The 25,597-nt window shown below is 37.1% G+C and overlaps 1 protein-coding gene across 2 annotated transcripts; it reads right to left on the minus strand.

The window, feature by feature from the left end:
- Nucleotides 1-276: 276 nt before the first annotated feature.
- syt10 (synaptotagmin X) lies at nt 277-24,893 on the minus strand. Of its 2 annotated transcripts, none has more exons than XM_038281352.1 (7): nt 24,455-24,656; nt 20,825-21,221; nt 10,732-11,293; nt 5,643-5,763; nt 5,215-5,386; nt 3,587-3,716; nt 277-1,541 (listed from the first exon to the last, which is right to left on the minus strand). In XM_038281352.1, the coding sequence occupies exons 1-7, from the start codon at nt 24,654-24,656 to the stop codon at nt 1,470-1,472; spliced, it is 1,656 nt and encodes a 551-aa protein (XP_038137280.1). In that variant the 3' UTR covers nt 277-1,469. The 2 variants fall into 2 exon arrangements, with proteins under 2 accessions (XP_038137280.1, XP_038137281.1); XM_038281353.1 differs by having other exon boundaries at nt 1,470-1,541; nt 24,470-24,893.
- Nucleotides 24,894-25,597: the final 704 nt, after the last annotated feature.

Below are 25,597 nucleotides of genomic sequence, written 5' to 3' on the forward strand. Positions count from 1 at the left end.
GGTATATCGTTGGTGTCATCCATCCATCCATCCATCCATCCAACCATTTTCTGTCACGTTTTTCCCCACTGGGGTTATTAGGGGTCCCTATCTCCAGCTGTCAATGGGTGAGAGGCGGGGTACACCCTGGATAGGCCACCAGTCCATCGCAGGGCAACACGGAGACAAACGGGACAAACAACCATTCACGCACACACTCACACCTTAGGACAATTTAGAGAAACCAATTAACTTAACAGTCGTGTTTTTGGACTGTGGGAGGGAGCCGGAGTACCCGGTGAGAACCCACGCATGCTCAGGGAGAACATGCAAACTCCATTCCAAGGACTGGAATCAAACCCAGAAGCTCTTGCTGGGCCACTGTGCAGCCCTGGTCGGTGTCAGTATTTAAAAAAATACATTACTGCGATATTCATGCACCACTATATGTTAGGTCTATAGAGGAAGAATCCAGTGAGCATCTGTTGCACCGAGGATTTCCGAGCAGAATAGACAAACTGCTAGTACTTAAAATAAGCACTAATTTCACCCACGCAATGCATTATTTAACTAAAACGACTTAGATTCTCTGAAGTTGGAGATTTATGTTCAGTGGCCAAATCTGCAGCAAACATTATAAGGCCCCAAAATCCATATGGATACCTCGTTAAAGCTGAAGCATTTATAAACCCAAATTAATCAATCATGTCTGTGATAAGTAGGTGGAAACCTCTGACTGGAACTGAAGCTTAATCAATGCAGTCGATAACTGAAGTATAGAACGATGTTTGAAAACACTGCTGTTAATTTAGAGTATGTTATTTGGGCTACATAAATCCTGTTGTGTTGGTAGAAAAATAAAATCTACATTTTCATTTGATCAATTAAAAATGGAGATTCCATCTGGCTTTAGGAAACAAAGATAAAATTTAAGTAAACTTGTATTTATCTATCCTCATCCTCTCATGTTTGCTACATGTACCTGCAGCAGTTGTTTCCCTTAAAGTCAGAGATTAATACTTAAACACATATGTGACAGATACATTTTCTGACTTTTACTAAGCTCCTGCAGATTTTTAGTTACCTGCAGGTATCAGGTTGTGACTTGTTTGTTCATCACTAAATGTTTCCCTGGCTCTAAGCAGCATAGCCCTTTAACTTTGTGCCATTTGTAAATCAAAATAGCAAAACATTAATGAGCTAGGCCTGAAAGATTCTCATAATACTGAAAGGGGTTAAATTATCTGCAGTGAATGATCTACCATAAAATCCTTGATTCAATGCCTACTATTCTGGTTATCTGTGTCTAAAGCAGAGTGCTGTGAGTGTTGTGCATAGCTGTCTCTGTGGAGCACTAAACTAAGTTGGATTCAAGTGAATAATACAACCACAGACGAAATGATCAGTCTTCATACAATATATCCTGGAGAATGTTAAACAGGGATCTCTGGTTTCCCACGGAATCCATGTTCTGACTGTACCTGGAATTGTCAGGGTGTCTGCAGAGGTTTGGGAGAGGGACACGAACCTTGACTCTCAAAGCTAGCTGCTCTTCCCTGCCCCTGCAAGGCAAAATATAACAGTTACTGAGGCTTTCTGTTTGCTTTGGTGAACTGATCTGGTAATTCATAGACTTAAAAGAACACACTGTGATCATAGGCAAATTTAGACAGAAAAAAAAAAACAGAAGTTCCAATAAAACCCTTTAAGGACCCTCAGAAAGTCTGCAGATTTTCTTAACATAAAGGGTGAGCTAAAAGCAGGTAGACTTACCAAGGAAATGTAAAAATAGGTTAGGAGGTAATTCTAGTGCAAACTATTAAACCCTTTGAATTAAAAGTTGATTCTCAAAGTTGGCAAACCAAACTACAAACTGTCCTAATTAAAAACCAACCTTTAATATTTGATCTGTTTACACTGAAGTCAGAACCCAAGACTTTTAAGCCTCCATGATTAAAATAGTGAGAAAAAACCTCCAGAAAAGCTTAGCTTCTGAGCTAACATTGAGCACACATTAGATCCTTTATTAGTTTTCATTAATACTTTTTTATGTGGGAGTAGAAATGTCAGGAGGAACTCTGGTGTTTTTGCGTCTCTATTCTTTAGCCCAGATGGTTGGATCTATATGTCTCTGATTCTCTTGTCTGTACAAGCAACTTATTTAAATATTCTATGTATATACTCTATATTCACCTATTCTTTGATATAGAAACCTATTTGATAAAAACAAGGAACATTTTCAACAGGTGACCCACCTGACTCATAAACTGGGGCAGGGGAATCTGAAAGTTACACCATCATGACAATTCAAACTTAACACTTGGAATACATTTATCTACAATTATTAGTATTGTTGTGCCGATGCCATTTTTTTGGCTCCCGATACCCGATACCTGGCTGTGCAGTATCGGCTGATACCATCCGTTTCAAATGAATGTGTGTGTATATGAAGAACTGCATAATATTTGGATGTAAAATAATTGCCATCTTGGTTTTGTCAAGCTGCTGCCTACCTTTGTGAAGCAGGAAAATGACTAATAGAAAGTGAATCCAGTAGAACTTTTTATTGCCTACCTAGGTGACAATAGTTGAATAAACTTTTGGTTCTCAAAATGGTATCAGTGCTCTATTGTCGGTACTCACAGATACTGGTATTGGTACAACACTAATTATTAGTTATTTTGTAATATGAATATTGCACAGACTGGTGATATATTTGCATCATACAGTGGAGCCTAACAGTAGATTCAGAAAATGTAGTGTAGAAAAGAAAATAGTCACCTCTTAGTTTGGAAAAGTATGGCTGCATTAACACTTCCATTCCAAACATAATATTTATACTGTAAAAACATAAAAAAAATACTTATATCATGCATAAATGAATAAATAAAGAGAAGTCAAATAATAATAATGATCCTTGGTCTGAATGTCCAAGAACGTCACGACTTTCTGAAACATCTCTGAATATATAAAAAAGAATATTTGTGTTTTTAGCTTAAATATAAGTGTTTTTGCCTTTGATCACAGTTATTTTTCAAACTAAAACTGCAAAAATAGTTTTGCTACTAGAAACATGTAATCACCTGTTTTTTCCTATTCATCAGGTGGAGAGTAGGTGTGACAAAAGAAGAACAACAAATTAATTACACTAACTTTAGAGAAGCAGTTCCCTTAGAGAAGAAAACTTATGTTCTGTTGCTTTTAAGGAAGACATCAAACCTTTTACCTTGAGTTCGTTTAAAGATGCAAAAACCAAAGAAAAAAACTTTAAAGAAATCTTAACTCAGCTGACAGGGAATATATTTTTCCAGCATTTGCACCTTTTTCTTTATTTTTGTCAGATTTTCACACAAAAGTACTTTGATATTTTCAAAGTAACCTTCACAGATGCTAATGATGCTGCCTCTGTATCTTTGGTATTTCGAACGGCTAAAAATGCAAATAAATTACATATATAAACATTTAGCAATCCTGTCTTTTCAACCTAGAGTAAAACCTGGTAAATGTCACATTCAGGACTCCTTATGAATCTCGGTAAATAGTAGCTGCTGAATCTCAGACTCAGGAAATAAATGCAAACTAGCTAAAAAAGGGGACAGTTATGTACCTCTCCCAGAGCGTGCCAGTGTGTGATGGGCTTCCGCGGGTAAGCCAACATCTCATTCCAGTGATCTCGTCCAAGACCCACTGCATCTGGACCTGCTCGACACACACCGATCACCTCATTGTGTCCAACCCTGTTATGAGTAACACACTTCAATTAAGATGCAATTGAATCACAAAGCAATGCTTTTTCCTTGGCCTAAACGGAGGCAGAACTACAACACAATAAAAAACAATGTAAAGAAAGAAATAGTGCATAGATTAGAAGTGAAATAAAAAGAGGTTATTAGCTTAGATTTTTTTATTTTTTTTTGAGACTGATGTACAGATTTATGTAGAGCTGCACCAGTTAAATGGTAAAAGAAAATTCTGTAGATTATCCTTGATTAGTTTCAGTTAATAAGCAGCACGTCATATATAATATATATACAAAAATCCACTATTTTGTGGTTAATAAGCAGATAAAAACCAACAAAATTTACAAAAGATAAAGATATATGCTCCATAATTAAATGCTGATAATCTTGCAGTTGATGGTTGATTTTAAAGTAGAAGTCTATCAAAGAACCTGCTGCATATCAGCTCTCCTTATTGCTCATGGTCCTCGCTATTGGTCGTTTTTATACGTTACAAAATACATCTTTACTTTCTTTCATTTTCTTATAACTGCACCAAAAGTTTAGCCAAATAAACTAGCCCCACTTGCCAGCGGCCAAAATCATTGTTGCCTGTGTGTTTGGTCTAGCATCGATCAATGCCACAGGCCCTAGAACTGGTGGGCCAATCACAACGCAGCGATGTGTTTTCAATTTCTGGATGCAAAGCGGGCGGGGTTTTGAGGGCGTGACGACAAAGCTGCGTGATGCTGGAGAAAGCACAACAAGAAAGATGCCAACAACTATTAAATAGTTCTCGTTTGACTCAGCTTTGGAATCAGTTTTGGAAGGATTAGACTTGGGGTTTTCGTTGAAATGTGAGCAGGAAGAGGCTCTGCCTATCATTCATTTTTAAGAAGGACGTATTCGCCATTTTAGCGACAGGCTGTTTGTTTACACTCCCCCACCAGCTTTCTGTCACGCTTCCTATGTCACAGTCAGTTGCGCTCATTGGACAGAGCGTTGGCCAATAGGCACAGACAACGGTTTAAAAAACAAAGGATTGTTCTCATCTACAATCTTCCGATGTCTCATTTATCCAAACTAAATTAGTCCGGTTTATCAGGCTGCCAAAAGTTGCCTCTTTTCCCAAACTATTCCTTATCTTCTATAGTTTTCTGTCTCTGCAGGTTAACCCCCCGCTGTTCCCACACAGCCATTTGGTCAAGAAGATGGAGAAATCATTAATACGGGGGAATGAGTACGAAACTAGCCTTCTGAAGAGACAAAAGTTTTGCTCGTTTGTGGGTTGAAAATATTCCATTTGAAAAAAGGAATATATAAAGCAGAAGGAATATATGAATGTTATAAAGTGGGATTTTCTTGTTTAGATTTTTTCATAGTTGAACACATATGTTGTATACTGTATGCATACGTTGACCTAATCCATGTTAGGGAGTTTGGTCGCTTTATTGATGCGTTTAGTTATTTTAGTAGGTTATGGTTTGCTTGAGTTAGAGGTGAGTCTTCCACTTACCGATCGTAATCCATCACCATGATGGACAGACTGACTTGCTCCACGTTCTCTGGAGGAATGTCGAAGATGATGGCCTCGTTGTAAACGGGGTTGAGTGTGCTTTTCTTGGTGGTGGTTTTCCTCTTTTTCAGCCTCCGTCCGTTACACACCAGGTACACCTTCACGTACGGATCTGTTTATACAAATGGGGAGTTTTCAATGTGCTGAATTTCATTGAAATGAGAAAAGCAAAGTTCAAAAATTTGAGAATATTAATTAATAAATGTTCTATAATTTTCTCTCAAAGCAAAATCTAAAACACCAATGTCTTTTCTCTGTCTCATGTCTCCTGCACTCATTCCGCTCTAGGCGGCCACCTGCTGTTGTATTTCAGCTAATTTTAAACCTCAGTTTGCTTTGATGTCAGCTTTATCTGCTTTCGGGGTTACCTGAAGAGCCTGTGATGTCCATGGCTTTGAGGTTCCTGCATTTGATGACTGTTAGGGTCATTCTCCCCGCTTTGGGCAGATAACACAACGAGTACATAATTTCTCCCAAGTCGATGCTCTCCTGAAGGGTGAAAGAGGAGAAAACAGAAAGACTTTAGCCTGCTTTAAATGAGCCGACCCCATTCTGTGAATTAAAAAGGCACATCAAGACGGTAACCTTTAAAACGATGCAGAACCTACTTAGTTTTCAGATTTCATATTAGCATTCTTTGTATACCATAAAATTCATTTTGCTCTGGGTTGGACTAATTTCTAAGCCGCTATAACATTTAAAACACACATTCATAGTCACTAAATCATAATTTCAAATTAGGAAAAACTGCTATTATTTTTTTCAGAAACAATAACCAATCCATCAAGATAACAGTTGTTTATTTGGGATGTGTGTCTGTTTTAAATACTTTCAATAAAAATGGAGGAAAAAGATGGAGGGAAGAGGTTCGATGTTGCACATCTCTGTATTTCTAATTTAAATCTAACCAGCATAGGTTTTAGGTTTCTACAATAAATGTTAAAAGGCCTTTTAGTTTCCTTCCACATTTCACCCATTGTCACCTGACTTTCACCAAAATGTCTCACATCTGACTCATTTTACTATTAGAGAAAGATAACCTGCATCAAAATAAATAAATAAATCAATTCCCAAATTAAGTTTTTTTTTTTTTTTATGGAAAACAAATCCACAGTGAGATTGTCTCTAAATTAGGAGGACATTCTCTGCCGTGGCTGACTCCAAAATGACTCCAGTGATGCACCCAGGAGCTCAAAGCAGAACTAAAAACAACATCTAAAGCACTGCAAGCCTCACTTGCCTCATAAAAGGTCGGTGGGCGAAACGCCACTCATGGATGAGCTCTAAAGCACGACTTTACAGCTCCACAACATTTTCGAAAGATATGAGTTAAGCTACACAAGTAGGAAATTAAAAGCAATTCAGAGAAAGAACGTCATATTTACAATCAAACATGGTGGTAGCTTGATGGCCCTACGCTGCTATGTTGCCTCTGCATTACTTCTCTTAATTGATGGAAACATGCATTTCTACAACAAAATCCTGAAGCTTAAACAGACACCCAAACTTGAAGAGATGCTGATCAGGGTAGTTTTGTGTTTAAAACCCTCAATGTAAACTTGAATTCAAGAATCCTGCAAAGAAAACTGGGCAAATTTCCTTCACATTAATGTGAAACTCTCCCAGTAACCTCCCTATGACGACGCAATCAGCTATTAAATTTAAGGGGTGTTTACTTTCCTCATAGGACCATGTTGAGTTAAAGCTTTTACCCTTACTGAACAAAATTACTGTTTAAAAAACTGTTTATATTCACTCCCATTCAAGTTACAAAGTACAAATACTTCGTTACCTTAAGTAGAAATTTTGGCTATCTATACTTTACTGGAGTAATTAGTTTTTAGACGTTTTACTTCTACTCCTTACATTTTCTTGTAATTAGCTCCACTTTCTATTCCGTACATGTTAAATTTAGACTTGTTAATTTTGGTTCATTTAAGCTAATTTTCGTTATGGCCTGTTAGTATTTAAAAAAAATGTAAAAGATCAAAATGTGTTTCATCCAGACAATTAATTTATTTGTGGTTGGATTCAATACTGCACCAAAAATAAACAGCCGTTCAAGATTATGCAAAGTTTAAGAGTCACTGTTATCATTAGTTATAAAACTAAGAAACTTAAGTATAAGAAAGTTATCCAGACTTGTAGAAAATGTTCCTTTAATAAGGCAGTGCATATATTTTCTTTTAGTAGTTTTAAAAATTGTACTTTTGAAGTTTTACTTGAGTAAAAAGCTTAAGTTGATCCTCTAACTTCAACAAAATGGTTTTTAAACAGAGGGATTTAAACTTCTACTGGAGTTTTAAACATTAATACTCTTGACACCTCTAATCCCATTATCATTTGAGTCCTTATTAATTCAGACATTACAGCAGTTATTAGGTTCATAGTAATAATCTTAGTCTCTGTTTACGACCCTTAACCCCACACTGCTCCTCGGGCGCTCCATGATGGCAGCCCACTGCATCCCCAAGGGGATGGGTTAAATGCATGGGTACATTTCTCCAATGTGAGATCAAAAAAGTATAATTATCAATAATTTAAGCTTTTTAGCTGAAATGTTGACAGTCAAGGAAACTGCTTATGTACTTATAAAGCCGAAGAGTTATAAACTGGTTGCATCTTATTTGTAGTCAATAATTGGACAAAATGGAGCATGTTTCTAACTCATTTCCATTTCTTTATGATTGCAGGAAAAAACAATGTTTTTTTTAATCAAATCTACCTGATAAATGAAGGTTTGATCTAAAGCGTTACCTTAGCTTTAAATATTTTTATACTATTGGTTCTTTAATAAATATAAATGCTTTTAGTTGTAATTATTATATTAATATGATGCATATACTTGCACTGTTCAACTGCACTAAATAAAACTAGAGAAGTACCAGCTTCATTAATAAAATGTTTTTTCTTTAGAGTTTTTCATAATAATTCTGTGTCTAAAGGTCGAGTTGGTTGTTAAGATAGGTAGATTGAAAGGCAAAAAAACAAAACACCATTAGGTTATATTTAATGCTCTTATCACAGAGAAGAATTAATGTACAACTGCAAATTCTCCAGGGCTCTGAAACACCAAAGGAGCCTCAGACCATCATACTACCACCACCTTTCCCCCCCCAAATAAAACTGGATCAGTTTTGTCCCAGCTGTAATGAATGATTATTTTCTTCTAAGTCTTGAAGATCATCTAAACATATTTAGCTAAATTTCATATAGTTAAGTCATAACAATTAAGCCTTATGCGAAGCAAGTGTGGCCTGCAGGGCTAAATGTCACTCTGGGAATCATTTTTATGTTCCTGTGTGCACGCTTGGTGTCATTTTTTAGTTTTCTTGGGAAAGTTCCCCACTGTTCTATGTACTCCTCCTTAATGGCTAATTGTCCTCACTGTGGTTCAGTGGTTTTGGATGAAGCCTCCAAAACGTTGCTTCAAATAGCTTCTTTCCCCTTATAAATGAAATCATCATCTGAACAAAAACAGAGGTACTGTTTAAGAAGAAGAAGAAGAAGCAAATATTTTCCCACGGCAATTTAAAGAAGATAAAAACCATAGAACCAAGCTGGGAATTCTGGTCTCATTATAAGCCTGCTCCCTGCACTACGGAGGCTGTATCAACCTCTTTGTGTCGTTATGTTCCCAGACAAGAGGACAGCCTTTAGCCTCAGACAATTTTCCCCAGAGAAAAGAAACCACTGCTAAAGAAAACTATTTAATATTGAAAAGGTATACAATAATGAAACCATAAAACTAGGGAATGGCTGCTCCAGACTGGATGTATGACTCAGAGTTTAGATAAGAAAAAGTGTCTAAAACAGTCTGAATTGGTTTTCTTATCAGGAGTTTAGAGATTCCAATGCATCTCCAAGGTCGTTTCAGTGTTCCTACACAATATCTGAGAATGGTACATTAAATATAAGCACATAATATAACTCATAACATGGTAACAAGGATTATTCAGGTTTTGTGAAAAGAGCTAAAGAAAAACAAAATATTTAGGAAGCAACATTTTCTTACTGAGTTTTGATCCAATAAAGTTGCTCTTATCATGGCCAGTTAACAAGTTAGTTAACAATACTTGACAGTTATTCTTAAACATTTTAATAGATGCTGCAATTGTTATGGGTTTGGCATTACAGGAGTGTTAAACCCATTAAATGTTCCTATAAACTTCCTGCTCATACTAACCAGCTTTTAGGTGAATGACATTTAGTGGTGAAGGATGACTTGTTCAATGGAAAACCAACTTATGTTTGGAGGCAATCTCAATGATGAGATGCATCCAGACAATAATCTGCAACCAGTGGCAACTCCATTTCTCTGTCTGCTGTTTTGCAATAAACTCTTTTCCCTAAGATATGGTGACCTTGAGAATAGGTCAGAGATTATATACAGAATTAAGGAACGGAGAGAAAAAAGGCGGATTTTGACCCCACTGAACGCCTGCAGAGATCGTTTAAGACATACTTTTCATGGCAAATTGACCAACAAGACCACACAGTTGGACATGGGACAAATGCTGGTTGATGCAATCTTACAGCAGCCTGTGACGAGTCTGTGCATACACATAGGCAGGTTTTATATATGCACAATACTTGTTATGAGGGATTGCTGCAAAGAAAGAAAAATCAAGAATTTCTGCTGTGCCTTTATGAGCTGCTAGTTTATATGCAGTGTTATGCACATAGGTTTTTAGAGTTTTTTTTACAGTTGTTTCCCTGTGGTGTAGCAAAACTAAGCAAATGAAGGACATAAACCAGTCTTGCCAGCCAACTGACAACCAGGATGACATCTTTGCCAATATTGTTTGTACTTTTATGGAGCAAAGAGCAGAGATCTGTAGGAGAATCTAGCACCATTGATGATAAAAATGAGCATTTATAGCTGTTTACTTTGTAAGATAATCGCTGATCTGTTCAAAATTGAGGTTCTCTAAAGTTTTTAGTTGCTTAAAGTTAGTTTACATTTTAAACACAGGCTCAATGTTTATCGTAATAAATGCATTCATTATAAAGCATAGCAAAGTCTGATAAATGTTGGTGTTAAAGAGAAGGCATATGGCCCAGATCTTCATTTCCTCTATCAGCAGTAGTTTATAGCTGTGCAGTCTGTTTAAGCACCCAGGATTTTTGTACAGTTTGCTATAATAAATCAACTGTAGCTGCTGCTGGGTATTTTTACTCTGTGGTTATATTTATTTGTGCAGAATACCCAGCAGTTTCTGGAAAATGTGTGTGGGTGTTTGGCTGATTAAATGCATTTCCCAAAGCCTTTGAATTATATAATGCATTCCACCTGCTTCTTATATCAAGCAGTGTAGAGCATTCCAGGCTCTCACAAGTGAATTGGTGCAATATTTAGTGATAAGAGCTTTCTAAAAACAACATTAATACCTATTAACAGCATGTTTACCCACAGCAGCAGCAGTAATAGTGGATTTGAAAAGGTCTTCCACTCACCGTGGTAGCAGCGTGGATATCCTTCCATACCACTGCCTCCCTTGAAAGATCTGAGAGTTCGAAAAGGTTGTCCACCACAACCTCGCCAATCATGTCGTGGCTCATGAATCGGTCAAAGTCGTAGACGCTGAAGTGCAGCTTGCGGTTGCAGATCTCATCATACGCCACAGGGAAACAAAAGGTCTCATCAAACGTGGGGTTCAGATTCTTGCGGTGGACCCGTGTCTGGAACTTCTTCTTCCTTTCTGGCAGAAGGTAGATCTTCACATACGGATCGGAGGTGCCTGTAAAGTCCTTGGCAGGAAGGTCCAAGGCCTTGAGGATCTTTACCACCAAGGCCTGCTCCTCATAGTCGTAACGCAGTGAGAAACTGAGTTTCCCACAGATTTCAACATGCCCTTTGGCTTCGTCCTCAGAATCCACTGACTTCTGCTTGTACAATTCTGGTTTTATTCTTCCGATGCTCACTGTAGATGACTGCCGGAGAGGCACTTTGTCCATGCTGAAGTCTACGCTGCTGACATTCATTTGACGAGGCAGGTGGCGCCGGAATGAACTGTGCCTGTTGGAAAAGTCAGAGGACTTTTTGTTAAACATCTGAATATGAAAGAAATAGTTTTTTCTGCAGCGCCTATGAGTGTTTAGTATTTTATCTAGGTCAACAAACATTTCGAGTTTGGTGGAATTCTGATTCTGAGGGTTTCAAATCCTTTCTCTCAAAAAAAAATATCTCCTTTAAGATAAATGTTGTCTTCTAGCCAAAAAACATTATGTTTATCGCATACATGGGTGCACTGAGGCCACTGAACATCATAGTCCAATAAACCACTGGCAGTTCCACCTGCACTTTAAGTTTAACAAAAAAGAAACATATTATTTTACATAATTAGTAAAACATATTGCAGTGAAGGACGCCATTGTTCTGTCATGGTTAGCTCTGGCTTTTTTTTCTGTAATGGGAGCATACTGGGTCTTTACAATGTTAGGTTATCCTCAAAATTCAAATTTAATAAGTTGAAAAACAAAAACCCTGTTCTACTCCGTATTTTATACACAGTATAGAAACATATCAACTAAGCAATTATAAGCAATATCTGAACAACTGACTTAATACTACATACTGACAGAGAACTGCTGCAAATGACCAAAGATGTACTTTTACTCTCTATATTTGACCACAAATATCTGTAATTCTACTTCTTTCTTTCTAAAAACGTATTCATTACTTTTATACACATTGATGACAACCTGCAACAAATGTAAGGAAAAATCAAGATTCAATCTTTTAATCTGGAGCCCAGTTTGTTTATAGAAAAAAAAATCATTTTGACATATTTTGAAACACAAGACATTCCCCATACATTCCTACATAGGTTTAATGTAAAAATGATTTCGAAAAAGTATTTTATTTTTTACTTTAATTTAATTTTGCAACTATTTATTTTTTGGTCTGTAAATTCCTTAATTTACAGAGGATTTGAGTAGCATTTCTGGCAAATACATGTTTACTCTTAAGTAATTTTCTTAATGGGCTCATTTTTACTTTTACTTGAGTAAAATATGTTGGCTGCTTTAGTTTCTGTTCAAAATTGGCCTAATCTTTGGAGATTGAACAAAAGTCATAATGTGTCTTTTGCTTGTATGGTATTTGGAAGACCTGATGCTAGGAAAGTAATACTCCCACATTGCCTTACGACACATCTGACAGTGTAGTATCATTTAATTAACACATATGACAACATCACAGCAATGAACTGATAAAGCAACCTTCTTACATGCAAAACTCGGAAAATGTTTTATGCACAACCTGGAAATCTGGATGCTTCAACAAAGGTGACTTGAACTACATTCCAAATAAATAACCACATAGAGTAGGAAGCAGTTTGGATTGGATGGATATTTTTAATTAACAAATAATAATCAAGTTTAAAAAGGGCATCGTGTATTAAATGAGAGCGGTACTCATCAGAGAAAAAAAAAACTTGAACCCTGAGAAACAAAATTTTAAATGACTAATTTCAATTAAAGTACATATTATTTTACCTGTACGGTGCAGAGATATTAAAGTATTTGATATGCAGGGATAAATTTATCCCCTGCTTGCTTATAAATATGAACACTTTAAAGCAAAGACTGAGAGGAGTTCTTTCATGTCGATTGTTAAACTAAATTTCTATCCAAGTTAAAACAAGATTTGTTGTTGTTGTGTTAAAAAAAAGACATCCTTTACATTTCTATTTGGACCCCATATACCAACTACCTTATTGTGGAAATTTCAGTGAGGTTGACATCTACAGACAAAACTCTGTTTGAACCTCCAATCTTGTCACCTAGCAACTGGTCCTCCCGCTTTCCGACGGTAAGACAATCACAGCAGTGGCACAAATTATACTACATGGGAAGCACAGCGGAAGATTAAATGCAACACTAAAGTATAGTAAACAACAAAGAGGATCTGTGCAGCTGACACGAGGCAGCGAAGAGAAACTGAAGAGAAATTAGCACAATTTAACATGAATTCTCTTTTTTTTTTTCTTGATAATATGTTTTTTTTTTATACTTTTGGTTACATTTTAAATAAACTGACTTTTGTTTGAAATGCTTGATACTGTGACTTTGCGCTTAATTAAAACAATAAAAATCTTGAATTTCAATTAAAATGGTTTGCACTAGCCTGCAGCTTAAGCAACCAATCTATGCTCTAAGTGTATCAATAAATACTGTGCTAAAATCATTCATCATTCTTTGGCAATTCCCAAATATAGAAAGAAAACTCTGATGATCCAGACAAAGTCCTACTGTAGGAAACAATGTAGTGCAAATTCCAATAGGCACCCAGATAGCATTGAGCTAAACCAATTTGATCTTCCTTTAACTGCTTCCTGAAGCAGTTAAAGGAAGGAACTAAAATTTAAAACCATTTTGAAATCATATCTTTGAGTTTTTAGGGGTCTAAAGAGGAGGAGTAGCACGTGTGTAAGAGATAAAATCTTTTTCTATAAGCTTCTTTTGCATTTTAATTATTCTTATTTGATACAAACATAATAAAGAGCAACAAATTGTGTCTAAGTTTTTTTTAGAGTACCGTACATGGGAACACTCAATAGGAGGTAAACCTGGACAACCCTACTGACCGTTCCTTCTGGGATGATCTTAACCATCAATAAGTTATAAGTGATTTTTAGCTCTGCCCTGATGTCTCCTAGCAATCGAGGAAGGTGCCCAAGAGGCCTCCTACTCAGAGACTACGTATTCTGACTCATTCAGAAATGTTCCCCCTTAGCAAAACAGTGGCTTCAATCTTAACCACATCAATAAGACAAAGCCCAGCAACTCCACTGAGCAAGCTTGTTTCATGTACTTGCATCTCAAATCTACCAAAAGGTTGGAATGTTACCCATACCAATTATCTAAGAGTCTTGCCTTTTGGCTCAGCTTGTTTTTCACCTCTACTGATTGGAGCAGGTTCAGAATAAAAAGCCATATCTCCTACTGTATCTTCCCATCCTCTGTGAGAAAAAAAACAAACAAGAAAAGCAAGCTCCTGGTCGAAGCACAGACTGAGGCTCTATCCGAGTGACACCCACAAGGCTAAAGGCTGTCCAGATTCGGCACATCAGTCTGGAGTTCCTTTCCTGCCCTCGACAGTGTTTGCACTGTTTACAAACGAAAGGTGAAGGTCAAAGCTTGCAGAAACAAATAATAAATCCTGTCCTCCACAGCTAAATATTGAAATTCAGGTAATGGGCCCCACAGCCAGGACTGAGGAAAATGCACGGTCCAAGAAGGCTCCAAGGATGTTAGAAATAAGATGGCAGATTTCTAAAGTAATCAGTTACTCAGGCTTTACCACCATCTATGTAAAATATGTTAGGTCTTAATTTTCTATCTACTGTGTAGTGAGGTCACCATTGCTTTACAGCTGCCTTATCTTTACCCATTGGACACAAATCCAAGGGCTCATGCTTTTTACCAGATACATCCTACAGGCTGATTACCATAGAATTAGCTGACGATGTTGATACATTCACAGATTTAAATAAAAGGATTCATCAGCTTTAAAAAGAATTCATTAAACCACATTATTCTGTGTTTCAGATACCTGGATGGCTATAAATATTCCCCACCGTTAGTATTTCACAGTCCTAACATTTAATCAATAATGCATTCTAACTGCGTTTCATTAAAGGGTGACCTTAAGGGGCCTGCTGGATGACAGTTAAACAAAAATATATGAGGAACATTTATCTTCTCCTTCAAATCAATAAACAGTGAAAGAAAAAAAAAACACAAAGTGTCAGAACTATTTTTGTGTTCTCTTTGCTGTCATAACATCCTCTAGCTGAATGATCTCAGGCATTTCTTGGAGAGTGGAGCGGTTGTCAGAAAAGTGGGAGGAAAAGTCTGTGGCAGTGGGCGTTTTAATCTCCAGCTTGGCCTCTCAGGCTGACCGGTGGGTGTGCGATTAATGAAGACCTTGGCAGCAATATAATTGAATTAATGAGCCTAATGACAAGTGTCAATAATGGCTCCCTGTGAGAAACTGATCACAGCTGCCCGCTGTGTGTCACAAGGGAACCTGCCCTTCTACAATGACAGCTCCGGCCCTGCAGCACTGCTAATTATGAACCTTCTAGTTTAAACACAGAGCTGGGGAGCAAAGAAGAGCAAGAGCTGATTGTTTAATAACTGGGGTTTCTTCCCGACGTTGCCATGGCAGCTTGACTCACGCACAAGTGATTATAGGGTTACAACTGCACTGAGAACATATGTCACATATGCTACAGAGATGTATGGCTCCAGTCTTCTTTCAGTTTGCTAAGTCCAAGGTCACTGGGCAGTCAGTGGTGATTTACATGAGACATGGCAAAGTACCTCCAGGACACTGTCAGAAACTGCTTTCAGCACGGAGGGAGCAATTTTTTTTATATTTCTTGGGGAGGATAATACAAACAAATCTAATTTCCTCTAAGTGGAATTGACTGGCAAATGTTATGCATAGTTTAAATTGAAGAAAAATAATATACACGTCTAAAACTCCTTTTTCAGGGCATAACTTTGGATTTAGGATACAAATTTTCTAGCTACTATTTCATTTAGTAGGCCTTTCAACAAATTAAACATGATTATAGAAGCAGGTAAAATTATTCAATCCAAAGCAATGTCAATCTACTATTAATTTTCATTTAACAAGAACAAATAAAATGTCTAAGAGCTTCTGTGTCTCAGAATTAAACATAAAACGCCACTTTAATGGCTACAAGAGCATCTACTTCATGAAAAGCATCTTTTGTAGTTGGCAGAGCCACCGACTGCTCTAATGACCTGCTACAAACATGATTCACAGCCGGACATCAGCTTCCTGCAGCTGTTCGGTAGAATCTTAGCCCACATCTTGGCAAAGGCTTGTAGCTGATTGATATTCTTGGGTTTTAAATCTGCAACTTATTGCTTTTCCCTAATTCTACAACTGATCTTTAAAATGGAACAAATTGTGCAACTATGATGGCCACTCGGAGATCTTCTACGACTCCTGAAAGCAAGCCTTGGTTAACTTTGAAATATGCTTTAGTTGACCAAACTCTTTGAAAGTCCAAAAACTGCAAAGCTTTAGTTTCCTCTCAGATGGTGAGACTTTCTTCAAGTATGTCCTTATACTTGGTGAAGCAGTTCCAATCAGTAATACTTTATTCATCTTTATTAATCTGAAAGGGAAATTCAGCCTTTACACATTTTCAGGACCAACAGAAGCAAAGCAGCCACATATCATTAATATTGACCACTGCTGTGGTTTTCTTTCTGCACAACATGTGTTTCCCTCAGTTTATGACTTATTATTCTTCCTCCACGCACGCCGCTGATTAATTGACTCAAAATGTTCTACATTAGATCCATCGCAGTTTCCCCTTACCAAACTGAATCCTAAAGCCACTTTGCTATTCATACAATCGTAAGCAAATTAAAGATTATATTTGCGTCCTTTAATAAAAACTTTAACCGTCAGCCAGGTTTTGCTTACTCGGTATAAGACAGTTAAAGATTTTGGATCTACTGGCTCCTATAGGAATCTAGTGGAACCCATTAATAACGTCCTCTTTCTGCAATTAGAGGGCATAAACAGAGTTACCTAAAAGGACAACTTTACCAGACCTACTTCAGCCTATGTGTAATATTTGAAAAAATGTGCTTAATAAAGGCAGTGCCAAGCGGACCATGTCCAGCTGACATCACAATATCTTTGGAGAAAACACCACCATTGATTTAAAGTCTGATCTGGTGTACTTGATAAACAGTTTTTATTGCTTGGACTTAAAAAAGCAGTAATTTGTCAAAATAATGCCCAGGACACGTAGATATCACTATAAGACATCCATGTAGCAGAGCTGCCAAGGTTCAGAAAATGACGAGAGTGAGACTTTGGTGTTATGACTCATTTGAACCAAAAAATGTGCCTTTTTTAACGTTTGTTTACACCTTAAGACCAATGTCGTCACCTCTAGGCTAGCGACACTAACTGCCCAGTTAACAGGCTTTGAAACCAGTTCAAGGTCGACCTATACTGATCGATTTGTATTTTCCCAAAAATCACTGAAGATGGAGCGGATATTTGAGGCCCTTGCTAATAAAGCTATTCATGTAATTACACATTGGTGCTGTTTAAATGAATTCATGGTTCTACATAATATTTACAGTAAATAGATTAATGCTATATAGAATTTATTGCTGTATTTTTTGACACTTTTTGGTTGATATATAACAATTTCATAGTGGGACATTCTACATGATGGTATTATTAAAGGGGGGGGCATGGGCCCCCTGTCCCCATTTAGATTCGCCCCTATTTGAGACTATTTCCTTTCAAATAACAAAACAATAACATTGTTTAACTGGAGATATTTATAATGTTGTTTTGTTACACTGTGATGCCTTGATGAAAGAGATGAGGGGCTAATATTTAATCAAATATAAAAAAAACAAAAAACAGATATTATGAAAATTAATATTTGACTGCGAGGAAAAAAAACACATCAGCCCTGGCTTTCTGATCAGTTCAGTGCATAGGTAGTAATAGACAGGGGTTAGCCTTTGTCCCTTTAGAACAGGCCCTGGCCCCCATTATGGCCCCCTTGTACCATAACAAACCATGACATAGCAAAAGTTTAAATAAATTTAAGAGTTTTTTTCTTGAAGTAAGTGTATTTCCCTTGATTGAAGGAGGCAAGACAATTTTCAGATGGAATAAGATGATTTATGTTACCAGCAGAGACCCCTTATTACCAAACTGCACAGCAGCAGAATGATTTCATATCTTAGGTTGCTGATCAGTCAGGGTGACTATTTTGAGCTTTTATATCCGACACAACCAGGATCTAGTCTATTGTTAGCCTACAAAATAAAGCTTGCAGAGACAGTTTCCTCTTTGCTACTTAATCCTCCATCATTTACATTATGTCATAAATATCCTGACATTTCTTATATTTTGATTTTTTTCTTTTCATTTCTAACTGGTGCATTCCAGTTTTTGCCTGCGCTTAAATAAACAGTGTTTTTTAGCGTAAATATTCAAACTAATTTAGAATTTGGCTGTAAATTGTTATAAACCAGTCTGTAACTGACACACAGACACACGGGGAGTTTTAAGTGTTAATTGGGCAAGAGAGATAAATAAAATGTCCACAAGCTGTGCAATAAATATAGGCAATAATAAACTTATAGCAGCCTTAAAGGAAAAGTTTGGTCATATTCATTATTCAAACTTCTGAAAGTACTTTAAATATAAAATTATGACATACTGTTCAATAAATGATAAGTGTTTTTAATTATGAGTATTTTCATTTCAATGTGCTTTACTGGAGACATCCATGTTAGTCAAATTAAACTACTGCCACCTAAAAGCATGGAATATTTTGATATGCACAATAGTTTTTCTACCTCCCATTGAACCTGTAAATCTTTCAAATTTTCTAAAGCCTAAAACTAAAGTTTTCTTTTTCTGGTTAACATCAGTTCAGCAAAGACACGGATGTCATTAATGCATAAAAGAAGAATACAAAAAAGTGTTCTATTTTGACCATTTTGATAAGAGCAAGTCTAATTAAGCAGTTAATACATCTTTAAATCCAAAGTATAATTGTGCATTAATTTAAAGGATGCAGATGTTTGATGGAGAACTCTAGTAAAACCAACAAGTAAATAATATTAATGGAGAACAATGTAGAAAACAGAAAGGTGGGGGAAAAAGCTTCATTAAAAGCAGGCTGTAGTTATCCTGGTGCATTGGTCCCCAGTCAGGTTGATGCAGGTTTGTTGAAATGGACATGGAGGGCAGAGGTGCCTAAAGACCAGGGTTTGGAACCAATGCCTTACTGAAAAATGTCTGTGGCAGGATCATGTTGTGGGGTGGCTTTTCTATGGAGCCAAATCCGCCTTACAGTAGCTTATATTAAAGCATATTGAATATACTTGATGGAGAATGTGTATCCTGACATCAAGAAAAATGATATCCACTCATGATCCATGAGACAAACTGGTTCGGTTTATGTTCACCACTTGTCCCTTATTCTTATTTCTGATTCATAATGCTTAGATTTCAACATTAGTTTGCATTTTGCTTCACTTACTATCGGGTTTGTTTGTTTTATTATGGTGCAGATTCAAACCATTTATAAGTTTAGGTTAAAGCTACTTCTGGATTATTGGTTGAACTGTGTGTTTTGTTTCAAAGTATATTCATGGTATTTGTTTTCCTTTTCACTAACCATTGTTTGTCGCGGTATTTCCTGCTAAATTGGCTAGACGACGTCATTGATTACTTTGCTGGGTTCTACTATTTAAAGGGTTTTCTTTAGAGTAATGCTGTGTTTGTTTTTCTTTAAAGTTACCTTTTGAGTTATCTTGTATCATATTGTTTATTTTGCAGACTCTTTCATTATGTAGATGAGTTTGTAAATTTGATTAATATTTTAATGTTGTTTCTCTTTTTAGACTTTGTTTTTTCTACCTGTTTAATTGTGACATAGTCCACTCAAGAGCAGGTGTGTTGCCAATTGGTTATAGTAGCACCGAGTTCTTGGAAGTTCAGGGAGATGGTTTTCAGAGTTAAAAGTGCGAAATAAAAATCCTCAGAGGAATCTGGAACCGCTAAAGTTATATTCATTATCTGAGCAGCAGAACCACCTAACTAAGAGTAGACTCTTATTAGTAGCTTGGTGTTCATCTAAACAATAGTCTGTATTGGAATAAAACCACTTGATGCTATTTAAAGGAAGGGTCAGGGTAGACTCTACCTGCTAAGAAGACTGAAATCTTTTGGAGTTCAGGGGGGGCTTCTAAACACATCTTTAAGGTTTTAGTGTTGACCCCAGTCATCTTCTATGGACTACTTTGTTGCAACATCAGAAAATCTACACCTAAGAGAAAGCAGTTAGATAAAAGAAAGGCTAGCAGCATTCTAGGATGCTGAGCGACTGGAGGCAGTGGGAGATAGAAAGAAACTGGGAAAACTAACATCTTATATGGGCAATATCTCTTATCCCAAGCATGAAGCTCTTGCAGCTAAGGAGAGCTTCTTCAGGAAAATGATGTTGCAACCTAGGTGCACAAAGGGGTGTATTCATCCTACCTGCAACTGTTAGCAGGGAATGGTGACTTAATGGTTATAGAGGGTAGATGTTTCTTGAAGACCCCTCTGGAAAGCCAGTTTGAATCTCAGACTGTCATTAGGGATGGCTACATGGTGAGGATGCATTTAATTTTAATGCACAGTTAAATGTAAACACAAAATGTAGCCTATTTAGATTGCCTACCAAAAAAAAGTGCAATATTTCTTCCTATGTAAGTTTACCCTAACTATACACTCTTATTCTCTCGTTTTGTTGTCAATTTGGTACAATTCAAATATCCTTAATTTTAGACTATAAATTATACAGTATTTCAGCTACTGTTATGTTTTATTTCATATATATATATATATATATATATATATATATATATATATAAGTGTGACTGAACCACGTCTAAACCGAAGTAGATTTTAAATATTAATCATATCTGTGAGAACAATGTTTGAAGTGTGTAAGACTGCACTTGTTACCTTGAGGAGGATGTTGGCTCAGTCGTCTGCCTTTGGATCTTTGTCGGCTGTCTGCTGATCTTTTCCTTTAGAGCTGTTTGCACCTCTGCGGGAATGTCTGGCGACGTCTGACTGATCTTCATAGCTCCTTCCAGATACTTTACAGAACTACGTCCATTTACTTTTACCTCCGGCGGGTGTTTCTTCTCCACCTCCCCCACTTTGCACTCGATGACAGGAGTGGAGCTGGGAGGAGGCGCCTCGGGGAAACCCACATGGAGGCCGTTTTCAACATGGCCAGACAGAGTTTTGCTCCTCCAAATAGGCCAGCACAGCTTCCAAAAGACAAAGAGAGAGACTACCAACAAGGCGAGGCCACAGAAACCCACGACCACAGCAAGGAGACTGATTGAGATGTCTGCATGAATTAATCCACAGAAGAACCAGGTGTGACACAGGACGGATATGACATGAACATGCAGGGGAGAAAAGAGAAAACAGAAGAAAGAGCAACTTTAAGGAAGAGCAAACAGGATATGCATGTTTTAAATAAAGCTCAAAGGTAGAGACTTTTCAAACTGCCACAGTGTCAAATAACTGCTTGTAATATAGGAAGACTAAAGTAAATTTTCATTCTCTAATATGTTCTCATTACACATATAATGTGATACATTTTACAGCTTTTTTTTTTGCTGAATACAAATATAGATTTTTTAAAAGTTATAAGACAAAACAATGATCTGGTACAGCCTACACAGTAAGAAGAAATGTCCATAATGCACTCCATGAGGACAGTAAGCTACCAAATGTGACTGAATTTGGATCTTAATTCTCTTAGTGTTTTCAAGCATATTAATGGAAAATTCAATGGAAGGAAAAAGTGATTAAAACTATGAAAACAGGAATAGCAGTATATTTATAAAAATGTAAAACTGCCAAATATTCTTTCTTATTTCCAGAAAAGGTTATTTAAACATGGTTTTAGAGCTCATCATAGCATGGAAACAGCTCTGGTGAAAGTCACTAATGATATTCTCATGGCCTCAGATGATGGACTTGTATCTGTACTCGTCCTGTTGGATCTCTGTGCTGCATTTGATACAGTTGATCATAACATTCTTTTGGAAAGACTTGAGTATTTTATGGAGTGAAGTGGTTTAACTGTTATTTATCTAACAGCTTTCAGTTTGTTCATGTTAATAAAAAATCTTCCTCATGCTCCAGGGTCACCTGTGGAGAACCACAGGGATCAGTGCTGGAACCAACTCTCTTTACTATATATATGATCCTAATTGGTAGAATTAATTTCAACTGTTATGCTGATGATACCTCGCTATATCTGTCTATAAATCCAGATGAAACTAACCTATTACATAGATCACAGGCATGTCTTGAAAACACCTGGATAACTCTCATCTTCTGTATGCAAACAAAACAGACGTTATAGTCTTTGGACCAGATTCTTTGAAAAAGAACCTGATAAGCCAGTCACTTTATTTGGAAGGGGTGATTTTTTTCATCAGGACACACTATCTTAGCTTCTCTGTGTTGGCTTCCTGTTAAATCCAGAATAGAATTTAAAATAAAACCTTAAATGGCAAAGCTCCATCTTATATCAGGGACCTGATTGTTTCTTATATTCCTTACAGAGCACTTCACCCTCAATTTACAGCTTTACTAGTGGTTCCTAGAAATTCAACACCATCCTGGAGAGAAATATCAGCTGTGGTGCTGCCATTGACATCTATTTTTGTTGGAGCTTGGCCTGTTTTTCAGTGTAGTCCTGTTTCTTGTACTATGACTAACTGTATGTGCTCTCATTTGTCCCTTGACATGGGGGCTGGCTCGGAGCACAGTTGCCTGGCTGTGTGTTTCCTGGAAGGGGCCACCTGTGGAGCTGGTTGATCAGTTGCCTTTTGTATCCCTGCTTCTTTTTCTATGTCTGCTTCTGTCTCCTCGGACCCTAGTCGGCCTCAGCAGATGGCCGCTCACACTGAGCCTGGTTCTGCTGGAGGTTTCTTCCTGTTAAAAGGGAGTTTTTCCTCTCCACTGTCGCTACAAGCATGCTTAGTGTGAGGGATTGCCTTCGGGTCAATGAGTTGATGCAATCAACTGGTTTTCCTTAGATAAAGATAGACAATCTGACTGTATCATCTGGTTGAATTGTCTCTGTACAGTGCCTGAGATGACATGTGTTGTGAATTGGTGCTAAATAAATAAACTGAATGTAATTTAATATATATTTATGGTAGGGGGGCCATATCCTAATATTTTGACCCAAGGCTGTCAGCTGGACTGTTTTTTTTGCTATCGTTCTTTGTTTGAGCAATGTCACTGATCAATCCACTTCTAATACACCACACTGCAAAATAATGAATATAAGTATCATATGTGCAAGTAATGTATCAGGTCAAAACGGTATTAAACCATGCTTAAAGTTAGTTTAGCAAGCAAAAGCACTCCTGTACATGTGTGCATCCCAGATTTTTTCCTAATTTAAAAGCTGTTGGCATGTCATGTCAGCAGGTACTGCACTGCAAAAATGGTCTATAAATAAGTGAAAATGTCTTAAATTAAGTGTATTTAATCTTCATTTGAGTTGGTAAATAGGATGATTTGCCAATGGAATGAGTATTTTTACTCTTAAAATAAGATTATTAGATAATATACACTTGAAATAAGACAATTAAGTTGTTTTTTTCTTATTTTAAATGCAAATTGTCTTGTTCAGTGGTAAAGTGTCTCACTTACCTCCTCAATTCAAGAAAAAATGCACTTATTATAAGAAAAAATTAAAAAAATTTGTAGTGTGAATCAAAGCTTTATAGTTTCAAAAGAGAAAAAACATAAACACTGATATTTTTTCCCGTTTATGTAAAAATCCTGGCACTAACTAAAACCTAAATAGGTTAATAGGTCTAATTGCTATTAAATCAACTACTAATCCAATCCAATCCATCTCTCTCTCTCTTTACTAATCTGCTCTTCTGTTCTTCTTGTATTTCTGAATAAAATGGAAGAAAATGAACTAATGAATGACTCTACTGTACGTAATCAACTTACTGCAAGAACTTTTTTCGAGAATATTCTTATCCTTTGAGATCCACTTGCATTTTAAATTTTGGCCCCTCCCACCGAGGACCTTCACCTCAAGATAATAAATTAAGAATTATTTAAGAAAAATTTCATATACTTCAACCCTAATAAAGTCTTTATGCAATAACTTTGAAATGAATACATCTATCTATCTATCTATCTATCTATCTATCTATCTATCTATCTATCTATCTATCTATCTATCTATCTATCTATCTATCTATCTATCTATCTATCTATCTATCTATCTTATTTCGCTCCTTTTCCAAATTTGATGAGTTCTCGATAAATAAAATAACTTGAAAAGGTGGATGAAGCATGGAAACACGTAAAAAAGGAAAATAAAGCAAATGAAGGGTCAGGAAAGTGCCTTTCTGTTGCGCCTCACCTGTTGCAGTGTGGTCAGGGTGGACTGCGCGCACTGCAAGATGCGTAACAGGTAGGTACAGTTTCAGCATTTCATGACCAAATTTGTTTTTCTCCTCAGCTCATCGTCTTTACATTAAATTCAGTAAAAGATATTAGGAAGTAAAAACTTTTTTTTTTCTAATTTACCTGCGTATCCTTTACCTTGGATGCTGCTCTCCGAGGGGAAAATATCCGCACATTTCTCTCGGTCCACGTGTCCTGCAAGGCAAAGCTCCGTAACGATCTGGAGAGCCCTTTGGCACAGGGTCATGCTGTCCTCCGCCCGGACACTCATGTCTCTCCTGTTAAGCCATTGCACTCCAGACGAGACGGGTGGGCGGTGGTTCATTTGGGCACCTTTCTACGCGCCGCTGACAGCAGAGAGGAACGCTGCGTCCTGATCCATAACCAGCGCGCAGCGGTGCCAGAGAAGCAACTGGTGGCGTTCCCGCGATCAGAGTAACAGTAAGCGGGGTGGCGGAGCCCGACCCCTCCCCTGCACCCAATAGCAGTGCGCCTCGGTTTGGCTGTAAATCCCGTGGGGGGGTTGGTAACGAGATTACATTTGCTGGTAATACTGGAGTGTTCCCCATGAGCGACAGGCGACCTGTGCGTGTCCCCGCATGCATGCTGGTTTATAACCATCAGTCCTCATCCTAAAACCTGCACATGATGTCAGCATGTGATGGTTTACCACTTGAAAAAAATATTGTAGTATTAAAAAGTTCCACAGGGACAAAGTACAAAAAAAGGACACAATGTTCAGACCAGTTTAAAATATGGATTTACCATCAAGTGGTCTGCTGGTCATTACAGCAGTGTGTCAGTTTTAGCAGGTGTGGGATAGAAATGTGTTAAATAGATCAAATGAAGGACCCAAGAAACTGCTTATTTGACCTCTTTCTACTCATGCATATGAAGCCTAGCAAAATGATCAGAGGTGTCAAGTAACAAAGTACAAATACTTTGCTACTGTATTTAAGTACACGTTTTAGGTATCTATACTTTACTCCATTACTTATTTTTCTTCCTACGTCTTATTTCTACTCATTACATTTTCACACAAGTATCTGTACTTTCTATTCCTTACATTTTTAAAACAAACGTTACTCGTTACTTTTGGCTTTGGTTTAATGTTTATAAATATTTATTTCACATCATGTGAGTCAACCAATGCAGATCATTGGCTCCATCCACATCTAGTGAAAACTAGTGTCATTAGATGAGTCCTATAACGCCAACACTCATTGGTTAGCTAAAGGAAATCATCAGAAGCAAGCAGGTGTTCTT

The sequence above is a fragment of the Cyprinodon tularosa genome, unplaced genomic scaffold (assembly GCF_016077235.1).
Source record: "Cyprinodon tularosa strain WSP-4 unplaced genomic scaffold, ASM1607723v1 ctg17, whole genome shotgun sequence".
In the NCBI taxonomy this organism is placed as follows: Eukaryota; Metazoa; Chordata; class Actinopteri; order Cyprinodontiformes; family Cyprinodontidae; genus Cyprinodon; species Cyprinodon tularosa.

What these genes read in the sequence shown, in the direction of transcription:
- syt10 (XM_038281352.1), bottom strand. Translation starts at nt 24,656, where the DNA reads ATGAACCACCGCCCACCCGTCTCGTCTGGAGTGCAATGGCTTAACAGG. An exon ending in GAGCCAACATCCTCCTCAAG is followed by an intron (nt 11,294 to 20,824) that starts GTAACAAGTGCA and finishes CTTTTCCAACAG; the next exon opens with GCACAGTTCATTCCGGCGCC. An exon ending in ACTGGCACGCTCTGGGAGAG is followed by an intron (nt 1,542 to 3,586) that starts GTACATAACTGT and finishes TTTGCCTTGCAG; the next exon opens with GGGCAGGGAAGAGCAGCTAG.